Source organism: Acomys russatus, chromosome 31 (assembly GCF_903995435.1).
Source record: "Acomys russatus chromosome 31, mAcoRus1.1, whole genome shotgun sequence".
NCBI classification, from domain to species: Eukaryota; Metazoa; Chordata; class Mammalia; order Rodentia; family Muridae; genus Acomys; species Acomys russatus.
The window spans coordinates 6,331,783-6,352,864 of NC_067167.1; the positions used below are offsets into that span (position 1 = coordinate 6,331,783).

The window sequence follows — 21,082 nt, forward strand, 5'->3', positions numbered from 1 at the left end:
GGGCAGAGTCATCACCGGCGTCCTTCGGAACGGAAGAAACATGGCGTCCGCGACTCGCATAATTCAGAAGCTGCGGAACTGGGCGTCTGGGGTGCGTGTGCAGTTGCGATCCGGGCCGGGAAGGATTTAGGTTCTGTGTTTCCCCGAATCTTTTCCCGCTTCACATCCCCTTAGTTCACTGTGGGATCCAGGATCCTTGATTTGTGCCTTCATTAGTTATGGACTCAAGGTCCTAAATGTTTTCGCTGGCTTCCTGGGATTCCCTTGTGCCTAACTTTTGCTTTCTCCTGCCTTGCCTCTCCGGTCCCACTCAGTCCTTGAGTTTCCTCGCCCCCGTATCTTAACTTTGAATCTTGTGACTCCTCCAGCTTTCTATTTTTGGAAGGTCGAGGAGCAATTTTTAGGCTTTTGGAAGAAAACTAAAAGGTCAGGGAAGCTGTAGATTTCTGCAGTTCCTGGGAGGTGGGAGGTTGGGGAAGGACAAGAGGAAGAGAGAGAGAGAGAGCTATCTATGCCTTTTGATTTAAGGGTCCAAGAAAGACGCTATACTCAGCACCGGAGCTCAGCAAGCAACTGTTTGGGTGGGTGGATCTTCAGAGAGTGAGAGTTTTCATAATGTTAAGGCAAGCATGCTTAGTATACTGAGCCATATCAAAAGAAGATAAAGGGAGTAAAGAAAAAAGGGAGGCTTATAACGTTAGATCTTGGAAAGGCTCGCAAACTTAGCAGTAGAACTCTGTAAGTCATTGTCCCCTCTTTTCTTCTTCATGTGAGGACCCGTATCCGTTCACTGACCCAATCCTGGAGTTCCCTACAGTCTGACTTCTCTTCTCCTCCCACAGCAAGACCTGCAGGGGAAGCTGCAGCTGCGCTACCAGGAGATCGCCAAGCGGTGAGCGAGCCCTGCTTGCTGCCAACCCCAGCCCCTTCATCTTTCCACTGAGCCTAAATCCAAGGCTGCTCATGGTGGTACACCCTTTAATCTCAGCACTCGGGAAACAGGCAGGCTCATTTCTGTGAGTTCAAGGCCCATTTGATCAACATGGTGAGTTCCAGGCAAGCCAGAGAGCTACATAGTTAGACCTTGTCTGAAATACAAACAAATGAAAGGAGGGGAAAGAACAAAACAAAACGAAAAACAAAAGCAAACACCTCAAAACAACCTCCAAACTTTCTTTGGGGCACTGAACAAAGATCTTTCTTGTCAGACTATGGAAGCAGAAATTTACTTTTAATTTCATTTGGACTATCTTGGAATCATTTGTTGGCGTTTTGGGTAGATTTGTAGTTCTCATTGTGACCCCACACTGTAAGTGATAAATTCTCAAGCAACTGATGGCGGTGGGGGTGGGTGGGGTGAGACCGAGGTATGCTAAGTCATTGCTTAAAGTCACTTATAGGCCGGCCAGCCTGGGTTCAGAATAAGCCCCTTTGTGAGAACCTAGCAGGAGCCAAGGGGAGCATCTGAAACAGTACCCAATCTGGCCTCACAAATGTCATGCAGCCACAGCGTGGCCTTACACCTACAATCCTACTTCTGCCTCTCAAGTGCTGGGATACCTCCATACCAGCTTTATGTGGTACTGGGGACAGTTTTATACATGCTAAACACTTTATCATCTCAACTGTATTCCCTCAGCTTCAATTCTTTTTTTGGAGGCAGGGTTTCTCTCTGTAGCCTTGGCTATCTTGGACCCACTCTGTAGACCTAGAGATCTATCTGCCTGCCTCTTCCTCCCAAGTGCTGGGATTAAAGGTGTGTGCTACCATGCTCAGCTAGTTTATTTATTTTTTAGTTTTTGGTTTTTCAAGACAGGGTTACTCTGTGTAGCCTTGACTATCCTGGACTCGCTTTATAGAACAGGCAGGCCTCGATCTGCCTGCCTCTGCCTCCCAAGTGCTGTGATTAAAGGTGTGCGCCACCATGCCTGGCTCAGTTTAAATTCTTAGCCTCACCTTTTTTCTTTTTTTGTTTTTGTTTTTTGAGCAGGGTTTCTCTGTGTAGCCTTGGCTGTCCTGGACTGGCTTTGTAGACCAGGCATATAAAGTTAGCCTGAGTTGGTCTCTAACTCTGATCTCTTGTCTCCTGGGCTGAGTTTACTGCACATGCATTACTACACCTGTTGAGAGGCAAGGTCTTACACTAGTCCTAGTCTGCTTGGAACTCACTTATATAGCCCAGGTTGGCCTTGGACTCAGTGAGATCCTAGGAAAAGGGTTGCACTGAGGCTGGGATTACAGGCAAGTGCTAGCAGCTTCTTTAGGCTAAGGGCGCCCTCTAGTGATTCATATGGGTCTTGGCATTAGACAAATGATTCTTTTTGCTGTGTGCAGATGATAAAAGCTATGGCTTAGCATATATGTTCGGTCAAATTCTAAATTTCACATATTGTTTGTCATTTTAGAACTTTATGATTGCTTTTCATTTCTAAAATCTGCCCCCGCCCCCAGGGTTTCTCTGTGTAGCTTTAGCTGTCCTGGACTCACTTTGTAGACCAGGCTGCCCTTGAACTCAAAGTGATCTGCAGCCTCTGCCTCTCAAGTGCTGGGGATTACTGGTGTGCCCCACTGTGCCCAGCAAGTCACTGCATTTATTGTGTGTGTGGTTTGTATGTAGGTTAGAGGAAAACTTGTGGGAATAGTTCTTTTTTCAGGTCCTGGAGATTGAATTTAGGTGGTCAGGCTTGATGGCAGGCACCTTTTCTCCCTGTGCATTTTGGCTAGCCATTGCTTTGCTTTCTTTTTTTTTTTAAAACAAAACAAAACAAAACAACCCTTTTCTTATTTTGTGTGTGTTTTATGTGTATGTATGGCTGTGCACTACATGCATGCAATGTCTTGGAGGCCAGAAGGTGTTTGATCTTTTGGGACTGGAGTTACAGTTGTGAGCCACCATGTAGATACTAGGAAATGAACCTGGGTCTTCTGCAAGAAGTGCTCGCATTGTGCTCTCTCCCAAGCCTTCCCTATTGTTTTCTTCAGAAGACTGGGTATCACTATGTAGGTCAGGCTGTCCTGGAACTGAACTCTGCACCCCTCTCTTGCTTTCCTGCTTAAGTCTTTTGAGTACCGGGAACTACAGTGATGCATCCAGAACACAGCCATATTTCTCATTTTATCTTTTTGTTGTTGTTTTGTTTTTTGTTTTCAAGACAGGGTTTTTCTCTTATAGCCTTGGCTGTTCTGAACTTGATTTGTACACCAGACTGGCCTGGAACTGGCTCCGCTTTGCCTCCCCTAGTGTTGGGATTAAAGACGTGTGCCACCATTCTTTGCTTCATTTTATCTTCTTTTTTTTTTTTTTTTCTCCTGGTTTTTTTAGACAGGGTTTCTCTGTGTAGCTCTCTTGCTGTCCTGGAACTTGCTCTGTAGACCAGGCTGGCCTTGAATTCACAGAGATCCGCCTGCCTCTGCCTCCCAAGTCCTAAGATTAAAGGCGTGTGCCACCACGCCCAGCTTAGCTTCTTTTTTACTTTTAAGATTTTATTTATTTATTTATGGTTGGTGTTTTTGGAGGTAGGGTTTCTCTGTAGCCCTTGCTATGCTATCCTGAAACTTGCTTTGTAGACCTGGATGGTCTTGAATTTAGAGATCTGCCTTCCACTGTCTCTTGGAGTACTGGGACTAAAGGTGTGTGCACTGGCTAATTTAGGAATTTTTTATTTTTTGTTTTGTTTTTTTTCTTTGTTTTTTGAGACAGGGTTTCTCTGTGTAGTCTTGATGTCCTAGACTTGCTTTGTAGACCAGGCTGGCCTCGAACTCACAGCAGTCCACCTGCCTCTGCCTCCTGAGTACTGGGATTAAAGGTGTGCACCACCATGCCTGGCTTATTTTAGGTTTTTCAAGACAAAAGTTTCTCTGTGTAGCTGTGGCTGTCCTGGAATTTGCGTTGTCGACCTGGCTGGTCTGAAACTCACAAGAGATCCTCTTGTCACCTGCCTCTGCCTCCCGAGTGCTGGGATTAAAGGCTTGTTCTAATACTGCTGGATAATTTTAGAAAAATTTAAAGCATGGGTTGCAGGTCTTTAAATCCTAGGGTTGAGATAAAGAGGCAGGTGGAACTCTGTGAATTCGAGACCAGCAGCCTGATCTGTATAGAATTCTAGGACATTAGAGATCCTGTCTCAAAAAAAGAAAAACAACAACAACAGCAAAATAAAAAATAACCCATTTATTTATATGTGTATGTGTCTGGGCATGTGTGTAGGATGTGCCTACTTATATACAGAGGCCAGGAGAAGGCGTTGGATCCCTTAGGGTTGGAGTTAGAGGCATTTGTGGGATGCTTTGCTTACTGTGGGTGTGCTGGGATCTGAACTCTGTTCATTGTGATTGTACAGGAGGTCCTCTTAAGGGCTGAGCCACTCTCCCTTGTTTTTGTATCTTGAGACAGTCTCATGTAGCCCATGCTGACTTGGAACTCCCGTTGCTGAGAATGGCCTTAAACTCATTCTCTTGCTTCCACCTCTCAAATATGTTGACTTTTCTTCTTTCATTCTTTCTTTCCTTCTTTTGTTTCTTTTTTCAAGACAGGGTTTCTGTGTGTCATCTTGGCTGTCCTGGACTTACTTTGTAGACTGCCTGCCTCTGCCTCCTAGTCCTGGGACATATTTCTTTCTTTCCTTTTTTTTCCCCCCCTGGGACAGGGTTTCTTTCTTGTAGCCCTGGCTGTTCTAGACTCGCTTTGTAGACCAGGCTGGATATTTCTTATTTAAAAAAATAAAATGGCTTTAATCCCAGCACTCAGGAGGCAGAGGCAGGAGGAGCTCTGTGAGTTCGAGACCAATCTGGTCTACAAAGAGAGTCCAGGACAGCCAAGGCTACAAGAGAAACCTTGTCTTGAAAAAAGAAAAAAAAAGCTTTCAAGATTTTAAGGAGAACTTAAAATTGCCAGGTAAAAATGCTCTTTGACAATGTGGCCAAAATAAAAACTGTGTGTGTGTGTGTGTGTGTGTGTGTGTGTGTGTGTGCGTGCGCGCGTGCTTACCCCCAACCCCCCCTTGTCCCTGAGAAATTCCTCTTGTTTGAAGTTCAGTGTTTTATTTTGAAGGCTTTAGGTTTCTTGGCCAGGCCAGGATTTAACCTAAGGCCCGACTGAGCTTTGTTCTATATAACCCTCTACAGGCACTGTTGAATGTTGGCAGGAGACCACACAGTGGCAGGAAGTGCAGAGACTTGGACAAGTTCCCAGGGCAAGGTGTTCTCTGAGTAGTAAGCTTTTATCCCAGCAGGGTTCTTCAAAGAGTTCCTCAGATAACAGGGAACTCACAAGTTCCCAAGCCTGGTCTTTGGGGTTGGGGGGGGGCGGGCACTTCAAATGCATTATCTGGGGCTTTGGCTCAGTGTTATGGACTATAATTGCTGGATGAGGAGTGGTCACAACTTGCCACTCTGACCTGATTTCCTGAACGCGTTTAGGTAGACGGAAGGCTGCTGCCAAGCTTAGCCTTGTGTTGGGGAGCTTAGCTTTGTGTTGTGTTGTGTAGGTCTCCCCTTGGCTTGGGCACTTCAGGAAGGGTCCTCTATAGCTAACCATATGTGAGACTTAGGGTGACTGGGGTAGAACATATTTCCTCAGCCTGGCCTGAAGACTTAACACGTAGATTACTGTCTGATGCTTGGTTTCTGGTTCCAGACCCAGGCGTACACTGTGATAATGTATCAAGGCATGCCTCTGGCCTGTAGCCTTCTTTGTAGCACCCAAAATTCAGTCTTGTAGATGAGTTGTGGCCATGAGAGGGGCTGTCAGTTTGTTTTAATGCCAGTGTTTTTATCCTCAGGACCCAGCCACCTCCTAAGCTCCCTGTGGGCCCCAGTCACAAGCTGTCCAACAATTACTACTGTACTCGTGATGGCCGGCGGGAAGTTGTGCCTCCTTCAATCATCATGTCTTCACAAAAGGCCTTGGTGTCAGGCAAGACAGCTGAGAGGTGAGGACCCTCGATTTCCTCGCCTAGAACTCTGCAACATTCCCTTTTGCTGCTGGCTTTCCCTTTCTGGCTAGTGGAAAAGCGCTTTTCCGCAATCTCATTTTATCAGTTGGGTGTGGTGGGACAGACCTGTGATCGCTGTACTCAGAAGGCTAAGGCAAGAGAATTAGGAGTTCACACCGGGGCTGAGAGAATAGCTTATTTTGTAAGCTACATGTCTCGTAATTGTTGTAACCTGAGTTTGATCCCAGAGCCCATATTTGAAAAGCGAGGTCTGGTAGTACACTTGAAATCCTTGTGTTTGGGAGGTTAAGGCAGGCTGAGGCAGGACGTTGGCTAGTTCCAGGCCAGCCTGGGTGATCTAGTTAAGGGCAGTAACATGGCTTAGTGGCTAAGGCACTTGCTGACCTGAGATTGATCCATGTGGTGGAAGTGGAGACTCAGTGCCTGCAACCTGTATTCTGACTTCCACACCTGTGCCATGGCATGCCCGCAGGCCCAGTAAGTTATTCCAAAAATGATAATGATAAAAGAACCTCAAGGGAACCCCAGAGAAAGAAACCTACCTATCTGGTCCCTGTCCTCAGGTGCCTTTCCTTAAACGAGGATGGCATAGAATTTCATGAGGTTCATAGGAGGCTGTCGTCTGCAATGAGGTTTTGAATTAGATCCAGCAGACAGAGACAGAATTGGCATTTATGTGGAAGTCTGAACCACTGAGTGAGCTTAGTTGTTATCTCAGCCTTCTGAGAAACCAGGTAAAAGATCGTAGGCAGTCCCATGGCAGAGCAGCTTTAGCTGGTGCGATGATGCAGTCCCTTCGGGCTTAGCCTTGGTTAGGCTTCTGCTTCTTTCAGCCCTTTCCTCTCTATAAAGCCCACCTCCTCTGGTCTACAAATCACTCTCATCCTGCTTTATACAGTGAGGTGTGAAGTCTGGTGATACTGCAGCATTTAAGGGCACTTACTGACCTTGCAGAGGACGTGGGTAGGGTTCCCAGCACCTACATGGTGGCTTATAGCTTTCCTTAACTCCAATTCCTGGGGATTTGATTCCCTGTTCTGTCTCTATAGGTACTAAACACGCAAGTGATACACATACATACTAGTTGGCAAATTACCCATCACACAGACATAGCCATACACATACGTGTAGAAAAAAAAAAAACCAGAGTGAGGCACTGAGCCTAGGTGCAGTGGTATGTGCCTTGCATCCCAGTTCTCACTGGCAGAGCTGGAGGATGGCTACAGTTGGAGGCCAGCCCGGTCTGTATAACGAGCTCCAGGCAAGCCAGGGGTACACAGTAAGATCCTGTCTCAAACAACCAAAATCAAACAAACCAACAAAAAAGGCTGGAGAGATGGCATGGTGGTTAAAATTGTGCCATGCTCTTGCAGAGGAACAGAGTTCTGTTCTCAGCACCTATGTAGACTGACTAACAACCTGTAACTGCAGCTTGAGGGCATCCAGTACTCTCTTCTAGATCTCATAAGTACATGTACTCAAACACGCCACCTTCTCACCCCCCTTACATGCTGTCTACCCACCCACCTGCCTGCCCACCTGCATGCCCATCTGCCCATCATCCATCCACCCATTCATTCATTCATGACCGGGTTTCTCTGTGTAGCCTTGGCTGTCCTGGAACTCCCTCTGTAGGCCAGGCTGGCCGCAAACTCGCCAAGATCTGCCTGCCTCTGCCTCGATAGCGTTGGGATTAAAGACGAATGCTCCCATCCCCAGCTTACGATATTTAAAAAACAAAGATGCTGAGGTGATGGCTTAGTTGGTAAAGTTCTTATAGAACTTGCTTTTCAACCCTGGAATCTATGGGTGGAAAAAGCTGAGCTTCCTAGTGCACACTTTAAATTTCAATATTGTGGTGGCAGAGATAAGTGGATCCCTGGACCTGCTGCCCACCCAGCCTAGGAAAGTTCTAGACCTAACAAGGACTCTGACTCAAAGAAAAGGTGGATGCTGCTTGAGGAATGACACTCAAGGTTTTCCTCTGACTTACACACACACACACACACACACACACACACACACACACACACACACACACACACACACACACACCCACACAATACCTTCACAAAGAAGTATGGCCAATTCTGGAATCACAAAGAGAAACCAATTAAAGTTAGAGTAAGTATATGATATTGACCATGAATCTCCCTTAATGAGCTGATGAATAGTGTTCATGCTGTACTTGGTTCCTGATAACTCTTGCAAAATAGAAAACGGATGCCTAGAGAGGCAAAGGAGCCTAGGCCATACAGCCAGTTCACGGCGAGGTGCGGTGTATCTTAGTCTTTTCTTTTGATTCAAGAGCTTTTGCTGGTTGTGGTAGCTTACTCCTTTAAACCCAGCACTTGGGAGGCAGAAGCAGCCAAGTTACAGAACAGCCAACCCTACACAGAAAAACCCTGTCTCAAAAAACAGACCAACTGGGCGTGGTGGCTCACACCTTTATTTCCAGTACTTAAGGCGGCAAAGGCAGTCCAGCTTGGTCTACAGAGTGAGTTTCAGGACAGCCAAGGCTACATAGAAAAACCTTGTTTTGAAAAAAACTAAACCAAACTTCCCAAATTTAAAAAAAGCCCCAAAATAGGGTTACATTTAAAAAATACATATTTACTTGTATTTTATGTATATGGATGTTTGTTTTTTTAAAAAAAATTATTATGTATACAGTGTTTTGCCTACATATACACCTGCACTCCAGAAGAGTGCACCAGATCTCATTATAGATGGCTATGAGCCATTATGTGGTTGCTGGGAATTGAACTCAGGGCCTTTGGAAGAGCAGTCACTGCCTGGCACCTGCAGAGGCCGAAAGAGGCCATCTGGACCCCTAAAACTGGAATTATAGATAGTTGTGAGCTGCCATTTGAGTGCTACAAACTAAACCTGGGTCTTCTGGAAGAGCAGCCCATGCTGAGCTATTGCTCTCGTCCCAAGATTTATTTTTATTACTTTTAAATACATGTCTACATATAGGTCTGTGCATGTTGATGCGTGTGCCCTGGGAGGCTAGAGGCATTAGATCTCCCTGCAGAGTTACAGGTTCTTGTGAGCCATCTGATGTGTGTATTGGCATCTGAACTCAGGTGTTCTGTTAAGGATATAAGCTCACTTACTGCTGAGCCATTTCTCCAGCTCTTGGCCTTTTTCACATTAAAAAGAAAGTTTGTTTTGTGTGTAGTGCAAGTATGCGTATGAGGAGGAAGAGGCTTGCTTGTGTTTTGGTAATTGGTTCTCTGCTTTCACCTCGTTCAGGCAAGGTTTCTCTTCTCCTGCTGTGCTGCACTGAAGCTAGCTGGCCTAGGAGCAGCCTGACTCCTGTCTCTGTACGAGTGTCGGGATTACAGCCGCACACTACCCCACACAGCTTTTTATGTGGGCTCTCAGGATCGAGTTAGTTTGTCAGGCTTGCACAGCAGTCATTTGCCCACTAAACCATCTCCCTAGCCTTCAGCACAGCAGTAGATGGCCAACACAAAACAAACATTGGTAATTTTGGAGATGTTTTGTCTTAGTGCTTTGGCATTCTTTTATGTACAGGTCTTTTGCACATATATATATTTTCCAAGTTTGTGTTTTTATGGGTTTTGTTTGTGTGTGAGAGAGAGTGAGAGTACATGTGTTTTTTCTTTCTTTTTTTTTTTTAAGTGTTTTTGGTTGTTCTTGTTTGATTTTTTAAATTATTTACTTTGTTTTTATTTGCCAGTTTTATAAAGAGAAAGAAGACATGGAGTTGGATAGGTGGGAGTAGCGGGGAGGGTCTGGGAGGAGATGAGAGAGGGGAGACTGATCAGAATATGTTATATGGAAATTTTAGTTATTTGTTTGTTTGCTTGCTTGTCTGGTTTTTCAAGACAAGTTTGGTTTTTCTTTGTAGCCTTGGTTGCGCTGGACTCCCTTTGTAGACCAGTCTGGCCTCGAACTCACCTGCCTCTGCCTGAGTTTAAAGGCACATGCCATCATGCTCAGCTGAAAAATTTATTTTCAATAAAAAAAACCAAAAACAACAAATAAACAAAAAGATCCTTTCCCACTGTTCTTTGTAGACCTGGCTCTAACTGGACTTTGTCTTTTTCTTGCAGCTCTGCTCTTAAAGCCACCGAGAAAAAGGCAGTGACACCGGCTCCTCCCTTAAAGAGGTGGGAGCTGTCGAAGGACCAGCCATACCTGTGACCCTGCCCTAGGCTACCTCGCCTTGTCCCCAGGGCCACATGACTGATTTTCCTCCTTGGATTCCCTCTGGGGAGAGTGTGACCTAATTTATTACAAATACACATAGTGCCACAGTGCTTCCATTCTGCCTTGTCTTCGTATTTATTGATTTGGTTTGGTCCGTTATTGTGTGTGCGGGGTGTGTGTATACACACTGCCATGCTTGTGGAGGTGAGAAGACAACTTTGGGAATGGCTTTTCTCCTTCCACCTTGCTCTTGCCACGCTGTGTACTCCACGCTAGCTGGCCCAAGAGTTTCTGGGTGCTGCTGCCATCTTTGTCTCCTAGCCTTCTGTGGGATTGTTGGGATTACATATTTGAGCCACCGCATACTTTTTGGTTCTGAGGATGGAACTCAGGTCTCAGCCTTTTGAGGCTAGCACTTTTACTTGTGAGCCATCTTGCTAGTCCACTTTTTTTTTTTTTTAAAATGAAGATAAGGTCTTGGTGGGTACCGTTGGTTGTATGCCTATAATCTGTGCACCCAATAAGCTATACGTGAGTGTCATTGTCCCATGGAGTGACCTTGTAGCTCTTAAGTAGGTCTGTGGATTCTGAAGGTAGAACTGTGGAAAATGTGAATAAAACACCAAGCCGAGTCTTGTGGTGCATGTCTCTCACCTCAGTACTTAGGCGGCTGAGGCAGGAGGATTGTCAGTTTGAGGCCAGCTTGGGTTTATAGATAGGAACCTATCTCAGACTAACAAACAGAACACTGCCACCCTGAGAAAGGTTCCGTAAGCGTGTTGAAACTGGAGCCCTCTGGAAGGTGAGAGCAAGGGGAGAAAGGTGACAGCCCTGACCAGAAGGTGTCAGTGCCCCAGAGTGGGGGTTGCAGATGCTACAGCTATAGGTTTCACTAAGGAGTCTGGATTTGGGTTTGAGGAAAGGGACAAGCTAGATGGAGAAAGAAGGTCAAAAGAGAGGAACAGTGGTCATAGTGTACAGAGGCCTCAGGCAATATGTGGCACTGAAAAACGCTGTGATTTTTGTACTGAAACTGCAGGACTGGTATGGGAAAGAGGTCTGGGCCAGCCTGTCTGCTTGCCTCCTCCCTTACCCCCTCTCCCCAGCCAGGGTTTCTCTGTGTAGCCTTGACTGTCCTGGATTCACTTTGTAGAGCAGGCTGGCCTCGAACTCACAGCAACCGGCCCAAGTGCTGGGATTAAAGGCCTATGCCATCATGCCCAGATAGATACCTTTTCTTTTTCCTTCCTTCCTTTTTTTTTTTTTTTTTTTTTTTGAGACAGTCTCATGTATTCCCAAGCTGGTCTCAAGTTCTTTATATTTGAGGATAACCTTTCTCAGTGCTAGGATTGCTAGTGTGTCCCACCATTGGTTTATAGGATACTGGGAATGGAATGCAGGACTTGGTGCATGCCAGGCAAGCACTAGCAACTGAGTTCCATGTTCATTCCTTTTGGTTTTTGAGGCAGGTCCCACTCTAGCTTAGGCTAACTTGGAACTTACTCAATAGCCCAGGCTGACCTTGAAGTTACCAAAGTCTGTCTGCCTCAGCCTTCCAAGTTCTGAGGATATAGGTGTTAGCTCTTTACCTCTGTTTGGGAGGCCATCTTGGGAGACCATGCACTCTCGTTGATAACTGGCTGTGAACTCTAGGCATTTGGTAAGTAAGTGAATTTCATCGCTCTGTAAATCCAGGGTCAGCTCACCACTCCAGATAACCTCCTCCACCAAGATCCTCCCCTCCCTGGGCTGTCCCTGTTTACCTCTATATCCCTCTTTGCACGTGAACACCATTACCGTCTCCACAAGTTGGTGAGACTTAACAGAGTACACTCCAAAAGAAGCTGTAGCCTCTAACGTTTCACAGTGGTCAGATAGTCCGTCCATCTGCAAATAGAAACACTTGTGTAAAAGTCTGCAGTTAAATGTAGCCTTCTGGTCTATATTCTCAGAAACTTGCCCACTGAGGGACAGTGCTTGTCTCCAGCCTTTCTGGGAGGTAATGTCACAGATTCAGAAGGTAGAACTATGGAAGACATAATGTGAAGAAGAAAACACTGCGGTGGTAACCCCAATACTTAGGAGACCAAAGCAGGAGGATCACCTGTTCCAGGCCAGCTTAGGTTATGTATTGAGAACACATGGCAGACCTACAGAACACTAACACCACAAAATCACTACATCAGAGAGCATTTTAAGTAGGATGAGAAAACCGAAAGGCTGCCAATTGCGTATCCATCTCCTACCCCCGATGATGAGAATGTCAGAATAAAATGTCTCAGTCTGTGAGAACTAGAGGACATGAGGTTGGGATGGAATTCAAGTGGACGGGACAGTGCAGTTTGGAAGGCAGTAACTTCACTCGTTTCTTGATGACTTCAATCTTTCACTGCTTGTGCCTTGCATCAAGGACATAGCCGTCATCGACCCAACATCATGATCCACCTGCAGCTGCCGTTCTAGTGGGTAATCAGGCAATAAAGCTAAAGTAAATAAATTATAAAATCTGAAGGTGGCACCAAAGCAGCAGGAGAGACCACAGCAGGAGTGTCCACAGGGTGTGGCTGCTGTATTCATTGGGACTATTGGGTAGTACGCTTGTGAAGTTTAGGCCAACGTTGGTCAATTCCTTTATAGCTGTGGAAGTTTATTATTTCAAATTGATGTGGTTCTTATTTTCTTGGTACTGGGGAATTAAACCTAGAGCCTCCCGATTACTAGGCAAGTGCTCTACCACTGAACCACAGGAACCCCTGTTCCTGACCTGTTTTGGTGATTTTTATTCTGAGGGTCTCTTTTAATAGTTTTGGTTGGGTTTGGTATTTTGATCCTCTTCCTCAGTCTGTAGAGTATCTGAGAATACATCTGGGAGTATACTTGGGAGGCCTAGGTCCCCAAACCCATCATACTTTGCTGCTGGAAAAAAGCCCGGAGGAGCCGTAAATTCTAGGTTCCTTGTATTCTGGTACTTACGGTTTCAGGCTCGCAGGCGCCACTCCCCCTGTCTTTGTGTGCGCGTGCGCGAGAATCAGAGCGCACCTTTCTGGCTGCTGGCGGCGGCGGCTGGAGCGGTACCGACTAGCGGTTGAATGGCGCGGGGCGGAGCTGGGCGGGCAGCGGCCCTGGGCCTGGCACTGCGGCTGCTCCTTGGTCTCGGACTAGGCCTAGAGGTCGCCCCGGCTCCGGCTCCGATCCAGGACCAGGACCAGATCTCCGGTGAGTGATTCCACCCCCCACAAACTCCCCTTACTGCACCGCTTTCTGCCCGCCCTCGCGCGCTGGCATCGCCTCACTATTGGCTGTGCCGCCAGACACTCCCCCTCAGCACGCGGGGTTTGGACTTAGCCTAGGGAGAGCCGGTTCCTCTGTGCCTACAGAGGGGACCTCCACGTGGGTGCCTCCCCCTGTCTTCTGCTTTCCCTTTCTCTGCCCTGGCCAAAGTCACCTCCAAGCCGTCCTTCAGCCCAGCGCAGGCTGGTAGGCTTATGCTTCTGATTTTGTTTGACCTCTCACCGCGCAGAGCTGGTCACCTGGCACCTTCCTGCAAGCAGGTATGCCTTCCTAGAACCCTCCGTCCTGAGCCTGAACTTCTGTGGCTGCTCTCTGAGCACCTAGAGCTTCCGTTTCTCCTTGGATTCCTGCCTCAGTGAATTGAAGGAAGAGTGGAAGCACGAGCGTTGGAGTTTATTTCACTTGTGAACCCCAAACATGGTCAGGCGACTGCACTGGGCGGGAACAGAAGGTCCCGATTGTGACCGCTGGCCACCACCGATCTTCCACTCCACAGGAGAGTAGATCTTACAGTTTTGAATTACCCTTTTTAGGGTTTTATTATGTTGCTTTTAGTTTTTTTAAGACAGTCTCACTTTGTATCTCTGCCTGGCCTGGAACTTGTTATGTAGACCAGGCTGGCCTTGGACTCCCAGAGATCCACCTGGCTCTGTCTCCAGAATGTTGCGATTAAAGGCAGGCACTGGCTCACTTTCCCCCCTTTAATATGTATTGGTGTTTTATGTCTGTGTAAGGGTATCTGTTCCCCTGGAATTGGAGTTACAGACAGTTATGAGCTGCCATGTGAGTGCTCGGAATTGAACCCAGGTCCTCTGGAAAAATTAGTGCTCTTAACCACAGAGCCATCTCTCTCCAGCCTCTACTGGCTCACATTTTTGGGATAGAGTCTCACTGTGTAACAGGCTGGACGGGACCTTGTGACTCTTGCCTTAGTTTCCCCAGCACAGGGGATTATAGGCATGGGCCACTTTATCTGGCAGTTTTATGGATGTGAAAAGTACCACCCACAGTTTTATATAGCTCCAAGCAGTCCTCTTGTCCCAGTTTCCCAAAAGCTGGGGGGTTACAGATGAGCGCCAACATGCCTGGCCTTAGTACCCCCCTTTACAGATGAAGACTGGGGGTGGGGAGAGGGAGGAGAAATCATGGATCATCCTGACTCCTGTCTGATTAATTGTCCCATGAGGCAGGGTCTGCTTTGCTCTGGGCCCACTCCAAAAAAATCCAGAAAGTCAGGCACAGGAGGTCTGAATTGGAAGACAGACGAGAGGACTGAGTTGTTAAGTGTGGAGAGGGGGCTATGCCTGGAGGCAATGAAGGTGGCCAGAGCTTGCCCTCAGTTCTTCAGCTCTACCAAGCTCCTGGACTGTGTGGTATGCAGGTGTAATTGTATTTAACTGCAGGGAGAGGGAGGGAGGGAGGGCTGGTGGTGGCTCTGGCTCTGTGTGTGAGGTGGGAAGCTCTAAAGGCCCCCTCCCGTCTCTGCTTCTTCCTTCCTGCTGATTCAAGTACCAGGTCCCTTCACTGCTTGCCTCTCTAGATAAGCAAACAAGCCCTAGCCCTTCCAGTTCAGAGTCCAGGAAAGGCTTACATTTCTTTCGGACTCAATGTAGACCCTCACACGACCTGTTGCTCACACGCTGTCAAGCACTGACCTGGCCAGGGTCATGAGGCCATGCCCCTGACTTTCACTGAGGGTGTCCAGTCAATAGGTGGATGGATGTTATTAGTTATGGGCTGTTGGTATTTGTGGGAGGCAGAACTTCCTGGGGGGTGTATGAGACATTGTCCACGATGTAAGCTGATCTGAAGGCTGCAGAAGGATCGCAGATGTAGCATGGAAAGATAGGCTGGGCTATAACTGGGGTATAGCTCAGTGGTAGATTATTTGTCTGATTTGCAAAAAGGTCTAGATACCAGCCCCCCCCCCCCAATACGAAGTTGAAGAAGGGTCTTTAGGCTGTGGAAGCTCCATGCAAAGGCCCTGTGCTAAAAGTAAGCCAAATCTCTTTTGGATGAGCTACAAGGAGGAGGCCTGGATAGGAGGAGTTTGATGGAGAGGGGAGAGATTTAGATTCCGTTTTGAGAGGGTCTGGGTGTCAGAGGATAGTGGGGGATAGGAGTGGGTAACTTGAGAGAACTGTGATGCTCTGTCCTGGTGAAGATTAGGTACCAGGGGTCCAGTTCAGAGGTGACATGTTTAGGAGATGAGGCAACAGGCTTGGTGACTAAGCATGTTCTCTCGTTTTAAGACAAGGTCTTCCTGTGTAGCCCTAGCTGGCCTGGAACTCAGGACCCTTCTGCCTCCAACCTTCTGAGTGCTGAGATTATAGCTATACACTGTCATGCTTGGCTTTTGAGCAGGTTTACTGCCTAGGCTTTCAGTTTCCCCTTTACTAAACAGGTGGGCTAGAATAAGTCCCACTGACTTTGATCATGAGCCTCTTACAGAGCAAGTTGGGGAACAGCTTCTCCCCCAACCTATTTAACCATGGAGTTTGGAGGTCTCCAGTGTAGACTATCTGGTCATTTGGAGCCTAGTAGTCTCTTACTGTCACCATCTCTGTGCGATCATAGTGTTTTGGTAGACTGGAGACTGTCTACCAAGCAGCATCTATGAACAGCACACACAGTGCTTTGTAGGATGGTGACTGCCAGTATAGTTTCTGCACCCTGGGACATGACTTGATCCCAGCTGATTGGAACTCACAACCATCCTCTTGGAGAATGTTCTAGATTTGGACACCCCCGCCCCCCCCCCAACCCCAACCCCTGCCACCTCAAGAGCTCACTTAATGTTCATCTCTCAGGTCCCAGAGCTGGCTCGTGCCCGACAGACAGCTTCCAGTGTCTTGTCACTGGCTACTGTGTGCCCTTTTCCTGGCGCTGCGATGGGGACCAGGACTGCTCTGATGGCAGTGATGAGGAAAATTGTCGTAAGTGGCCATCCCTGGAGAGGGGCTTCAGAACGCATGTTTGGGCTGGTGCCAGTTATAGAGGTGGGGATTAGGAAAATGCTATGGTTCTAGGGCTGGGTGAGTGGGGCTGGCAAAGCAGGCAAGGTGGCGTCTATGGGTCTAGAAGGTTGGGATTGCCTTTAATCCCAGCACTCTGGAGGCAGAGGCAGGTAGGTCTATGTACGTTTGAGGCCAGCAGTACATATTGAGTTCCAGGCTGACCAGAGCTATATAGTGAGACCTTGTCTCAAAAAACAAAAACAAAAGAGCTGGAGTCTAGGCAGGCTTGTAGGGAGGTTATATAAGTAAGGGAGGAACCTGAAGGGAAGGCTAGATACTGGAAGGTGGAATCGACAAGAGCAGTAGGTAGAGACTACACAGGGCAAGCCTTTACACACAGGCTCAGCTGTTTTTATTTTATTTATTTAGTGTGTATCTGGGTACGTGTTTGCCAGCATGGTTGTGTGTGTGTGTGTGTAGGCTAGAGGTTGACATTGGTGTTATCCTCTGTTGCTTTCCACCTTACGTTTTGAGACTGTCTTTCACTAAAATTGGAACTTCCAGTTTTCAGCTAAACTGGCTGGCCCAACTCCCCCCCGCCCCCCATCTGCACTCTCAGCATCATGGTCAGGTATCTGCGCTGCTGTCCCTGGTGTACATGGGCACTGGGGATCAAACTCAGTCCACACGCTTGTGTAGCAAGTACTTTATCCATTGAATTATCTACCCAGTCCTGGAGGAGTTCATTTTATTTTATCTTATATTTTAATTATATTATGTTATATGATTATGCTGTATATTTTTGGCTGGCCTGAAACTCTTTGTGTAGACCAGGCCAGCTTTAATCTCATAGAGAGCCACCTGCTTCTGCCTCCCGAGTACTAGGATTAGAGTAGCTAACATAGTGAGACGCCATTCTCAGCTCAGTCAGCTGCTTTTAGAAGCTAGGATTTAGAGGGAACTGGCGAACTGGAGTACTGGGCCCCCCCCCCCCACTTTTTTTTTTTTTTTTTGTTTTTGTTGTTGTTGAGAAGGTTTCTCTACATAGCCCTGGCTGTTCTAGAACTCATTATGTAGTCTAGGCTGGCCTTACATTAAGAGATTTGCCTTCCTCTGCTTCCCCGAGTGCTGGGATGAAAGGTGTGCACCATCATACCTGGCGTACTGCACTTTGTCCCATGCTTGTTTGGAGCCTGACTGACCTTACGTTTCAGGGATTGAGCCCTGTGCTCAGAATGGACAGTGCCAATCGATTGCTGCCCTTCCTTGCTCCTGTGATCACATCAGTGGTTGCCCTCCTGACTCTGACAAGAACCTTCTCAACTGCAGCCGCCAGCCCTGTCAGGAGGGCGAGCTGCATTGCATTCTGGGTGATGTCTGCATACCACACACGTGGCGCTGTGATGGCCACTCAGACTGCCCTGACTCCAGTGATGAGCTCAGCTGTGGTGCGTGCTTTGGGATCTTAGCATACCTGTGTGGGTGGGGAGGGCAAGCAGTTAGGTAGGGACATTTGTTATCTTCCCATGTGTGACTAGATTGAGGACGTGGACACATCTCCTAGGCCTTTCTCCTTGTGGTGGTGGACAAGACATCATCAGGAGTAGTGATTTCTCACCAACTCTACTCAGTCTTAGATCAGGAGACCGGGTGACCTTCTGTACCTCATTGCTAAGCCTTGGGTGCCTCTCAACTACTGATGCCTGGGCTTATTGCAGACACGGACACAGAAACTGACAAGATCTTCCAGGAGGAGAATACCACAACTACAACGACTTCTATGACCCTAGAGAATGTGACCTCTTTCAGGAATGACACAGTTGCCTCTGCTGGGGACCCATCCCGAAGCCCAAATGCCTATGGGGTTATTGCCGCTGCTGGTAAGATAGGCCTTCCCATGCAAGCAGCTTGGGGTGATTGGAGGGAGGACCCGGAAGACTATCCGTGTGTTAGGATGTGGTATCTTCCTCTATCCTTCTTACCCTACTCCTCTGACCGTCTGTCTGTCCCCTATAGGGGTGTTGAGTGCCATCCTGATTTCTGCAATACTCCTCATATTGTTACGACTCTGGGGTCGGGGTTACCTGCCCCCGCCCGGCCTGTTGGTGGCTGTGAAGGAGTCCCTGCTGCTGTCAGAAAGGAAAACCTCACTTATCTGAGAACTCACGCTCACCACCTGGCCCTGAGTGCAGTCAGACCAGGGCCAAGCCACAGTGGGACTTGCAGGCAGCTGCTGCTGGCTTCTCAGCTTCAAGACCTGGCCTCTTTTAGCCACAGAGAACTTCGATTTTAAGCTTCTACAGATGTGGTCCTACAGACTGGAGGTTCTCAGACACCCCCTTTGTATGTGGACCACTTGGATGGAGAATTGCCATACTCAGGACTGAGGGCCTGGCGCCAGCGTGCTCCCAAGAAATGGGGCTAACAACCCAGGTTTAGACACTCCTGCTGCTCACGTTGATGGGTGGCCATTAAAGTTCCTTCAGCTCCTCTGCTGCCTCTAGCCTCTGTTTCCCTTGGCCTGGGCAGCCCAGCGTCTCCTCTGGGTCCCCTTCTGCCCTCTAAGAAGGAGCCTTCGGACAAGAGAACATGGAGATGTGTCCTGGACGTGCCCTCTGCTACTCTGCCTCCTTCAGAAGGTGGGGCTGGGTGTTGAGTCTACGTGTGTTAACAGTGGGTTAGTAGAAGACGAGGAGAGCTGAGGTGATGTCTCCTCAGTGGGGATTCTACTGTCATGGCGTCTGCTTGGGAAGGGGAAGTAGGAGAGTAGAAGTACTAGGCTTGATTGTGCATACCTGTAATTCTAGCACTGAGGAGGGTGAGGCATGAGGAGCTGGAGGTCAAGGAATGTCTGGGCTATGCAGGCAGACCTTGTGTCCTTTCTTCTCCAGATGCAGTTGGTCCATGTTTTATGAGACAGTTGTGTTCGAGGCTGGCAGGTTGTTTACTGTCTAGCAATGAGTTGGCCCTGGGAGGGAAGGGCTGTCCCCAGGTGGTAACTGACGTCCCAGATGCCTGAGCATGAGCAATAAAGAAAACAAGAAAATACAGTTAACCATGCAACTTGGCTTCTGAGTAACAAGGCAAAACTCTTCTCAGACTCTTAGCCCTTAAATTCCTAAGCAAATGGTGAGAACTGTTGGAGTCCCCTCACTGGCATCTTTGGTGGCTCCTATTAACCTGGGGTCCCATGATGAGGATTGGAGCTCTGAAGCTGTGCAAGTAACAGGACCTGAGTTCAGATCCCCAGTACCCATGTAAAAAGCAGGATTTGCCTATAATCTTATTACTGAGGGTGGGTATGAGGATAGGGGGATCCCAGAGCCTGATAGTGTAGCCTGAGAACTTGAGATTCAATGAAACACCCTGTCTTAAAAATAAAGAGGAGGGCTGGAGAGGTGGCTCAGAGGTTAAGAACACTGCCTGCTCTTCCAAAGGTCCTGAGTTCAAGTCCCAGCAACCACATGGTGGCTCACAACCATCTATAATGAGAGCTGGTGCCCTCTTCTGGCATGCGGGCACATATGCATTGTACACATAATAAAAATTAATTTAAAAACATAAAAAGGAGGGCCTAGGGATATGCCTCAGCGATTAAAGCACTCATTGGACAAGCATGGAGGCATGGATTGGATACCCCAAATCCATGTAAATGCTGCGTGGGTGTGGAGGGCTGCCGCTAATTCCAGCCTCAGGAAGCTAAGGCAGGACACTCAGAGCAAGCTTAGTAGTGAGATCCTACCTCATTGAAAATGGTGGAACAACAATGCCAGGATGATTCCTGTCATCATCGCAGGTGTCCATATAGACATGCATGTATAAATGTGCATGTGAACCCTCCTCCAGTGCATATATATCCCCCCAGCCCCCCACCCCACCATACCACACACCTCTGGCTTCAATCAATATACATGTGTATACATACACATCTTCACATATGTACCTGCATGTACAATTGTAGATACACACATACAAAAACACACAAATATAAGATCACATCCCAGTACACACACACACACACGTTCTCTCACACACACTCATACACACACACACACACACACACACACACACACACAAATCTCTTCTTTTTTTCCAAGAGAGGGTTTTTCTGTGTAGCCTTGGTTGGCCTGGGCTTACTTAGTAGACCATGATGGCCCAGAACTCACAAGAGATCCACCTGCCTCTGTCTCCTGAGTGCTGGGATTACAGGCATGAATCACTGTGCCCAACACAAATCTCAACAAAAAGAATTCCTCTGAGGAGCTCTGATGCCTGGCAGGCAGTGACTTGGTCACGGATAATGTGATGCTGGATGCATAGGCAGGGAGAGGGGGAGAGAGGCAGAGGGGAAGGGGCAAGGGAGGGGGAGGGGGAGAGAGGCAGAGGGGGAGGGGTGAGGGGGCAGGGGGAGAGAGGCAGAGGGGGAAGGGCGGGAAGAGGAGATATTAAGATTTTGAACTACAGACCAGCTTGGACCACGTAGTGAGACTCCATCCATCCATCCATCCATCCATCCATCCATCCATCTGAGATTAGGAAGATTATGATTTTTGCTTTTAGGCTAGTTAGGGGAGAAAGGTTTTTCTTTTATCTTTACCATTGCGCTATGCTTGTCAGCCACAGGCCACATTTGGCCGAGATTGTGTGTATCAGGTTATCTGGGGTGTTTGGGTTCTCTCTGGGGCAAACTGCCCAATA

The 21,082-nt window shown here is 47.7% G+C and overlaps 2 protein-coding genes across 2 annotated transcripts; both read left to right on the forward strand.

Annotated features, from left to right (window-relative positions):
* Window positions 1–5: 5 nt before the first annotated feature.
* On the forward strand, window positions 6–10,248 carry Ndufa7 (NADH:ubiquinone oxidoreductase subunit A7). The gene is made up of 4 exons (XM_051173004.1): window positions 6–91; window positions 843–892; window positions 5,781–5,930; window positions 10,040–10,248. Exons 1-4 carry the CDS (start codon window positions 41–43, stop codon window positions 10,128–10,130), a joined length of 342 nt encoding a protein of 113 aa, XP_051028961.1. The 5' UTR covers window positions 6–40; the 3' UTR covers window positions 10,131–10,248.
* Window positions 10,249–13,172: 2,924 nt separating this feature from the next.
* Cd320 (CD320 molecule) lies at window positions 13,173–19,889 on the forward strand. Its single transcript, XM_051173006.1, has 5 exons — window positions 13,173–13,321; window positions 16,213–16,363; window positions 17,599–17,832; window positions 18,103–18,264; window positions 18,401–19,889. The coding sequence occupies exons 1-5, from the start codon at window positions 13,226–13,228 to the stop codon at window positions 18,541–18,543; spliced, it is 786 nt and encodes a 261-aa protein (XP_051028963.1). The 5' UTR covers window positions 13,173–13,225; the 3' UTR covers window positions 18,544–19,889.
* The last annotated feature ends 1,193 nt before the right edge of the window (window positions 19,890–21,082 follow it).

Bases quoted from the DNA above. Each gene is read 5' to 3' on its own strand.
- Ndufa7 (XM_051173004.1), top strand. From the start codon at position 41: ATGGCGTCCGCGACTCGCATAATTCAGAAGCTGCGGAACTGGGCGTCT. The intron at 92-842 runs GTGCGTGTGCAG...CTCCTCCCACAG, and splicing joins TGCGGAACTGGGCGTCTGGG to CAAGACCTGCAGGGGAAGCT. The intron at 5,931-10,039 runs GTGAGGACCCTC...TTTTTCTTGCAG, and splicing joins TCAGGCAAGACAGCTGAGAG to CTCTGCTCTTAAAGCCACCG.
- Cd320 (XM_051173006.1), top strand. From the start codon at position 13,226: ATGGCGCGGGGCGGAGCTGGGCGGGCAGCGGCCCTGGGCCTGGCACTG. The intron at 16,364-17,598 runs GTAAGTGGCCAT...CTTACGTTTCAG, and splicing joins CAGTGATGAGGAAAATTGTC to GGATTGAGCCCTGTGCTCAG. The intron at 18,265-18,400 runs GTAAGATAGGCC...TGTCCCCTATAG, and splicing joins TGGGGTTATTGCCGCTGCTG to GGGTGTTGAGTGCCATCCTG.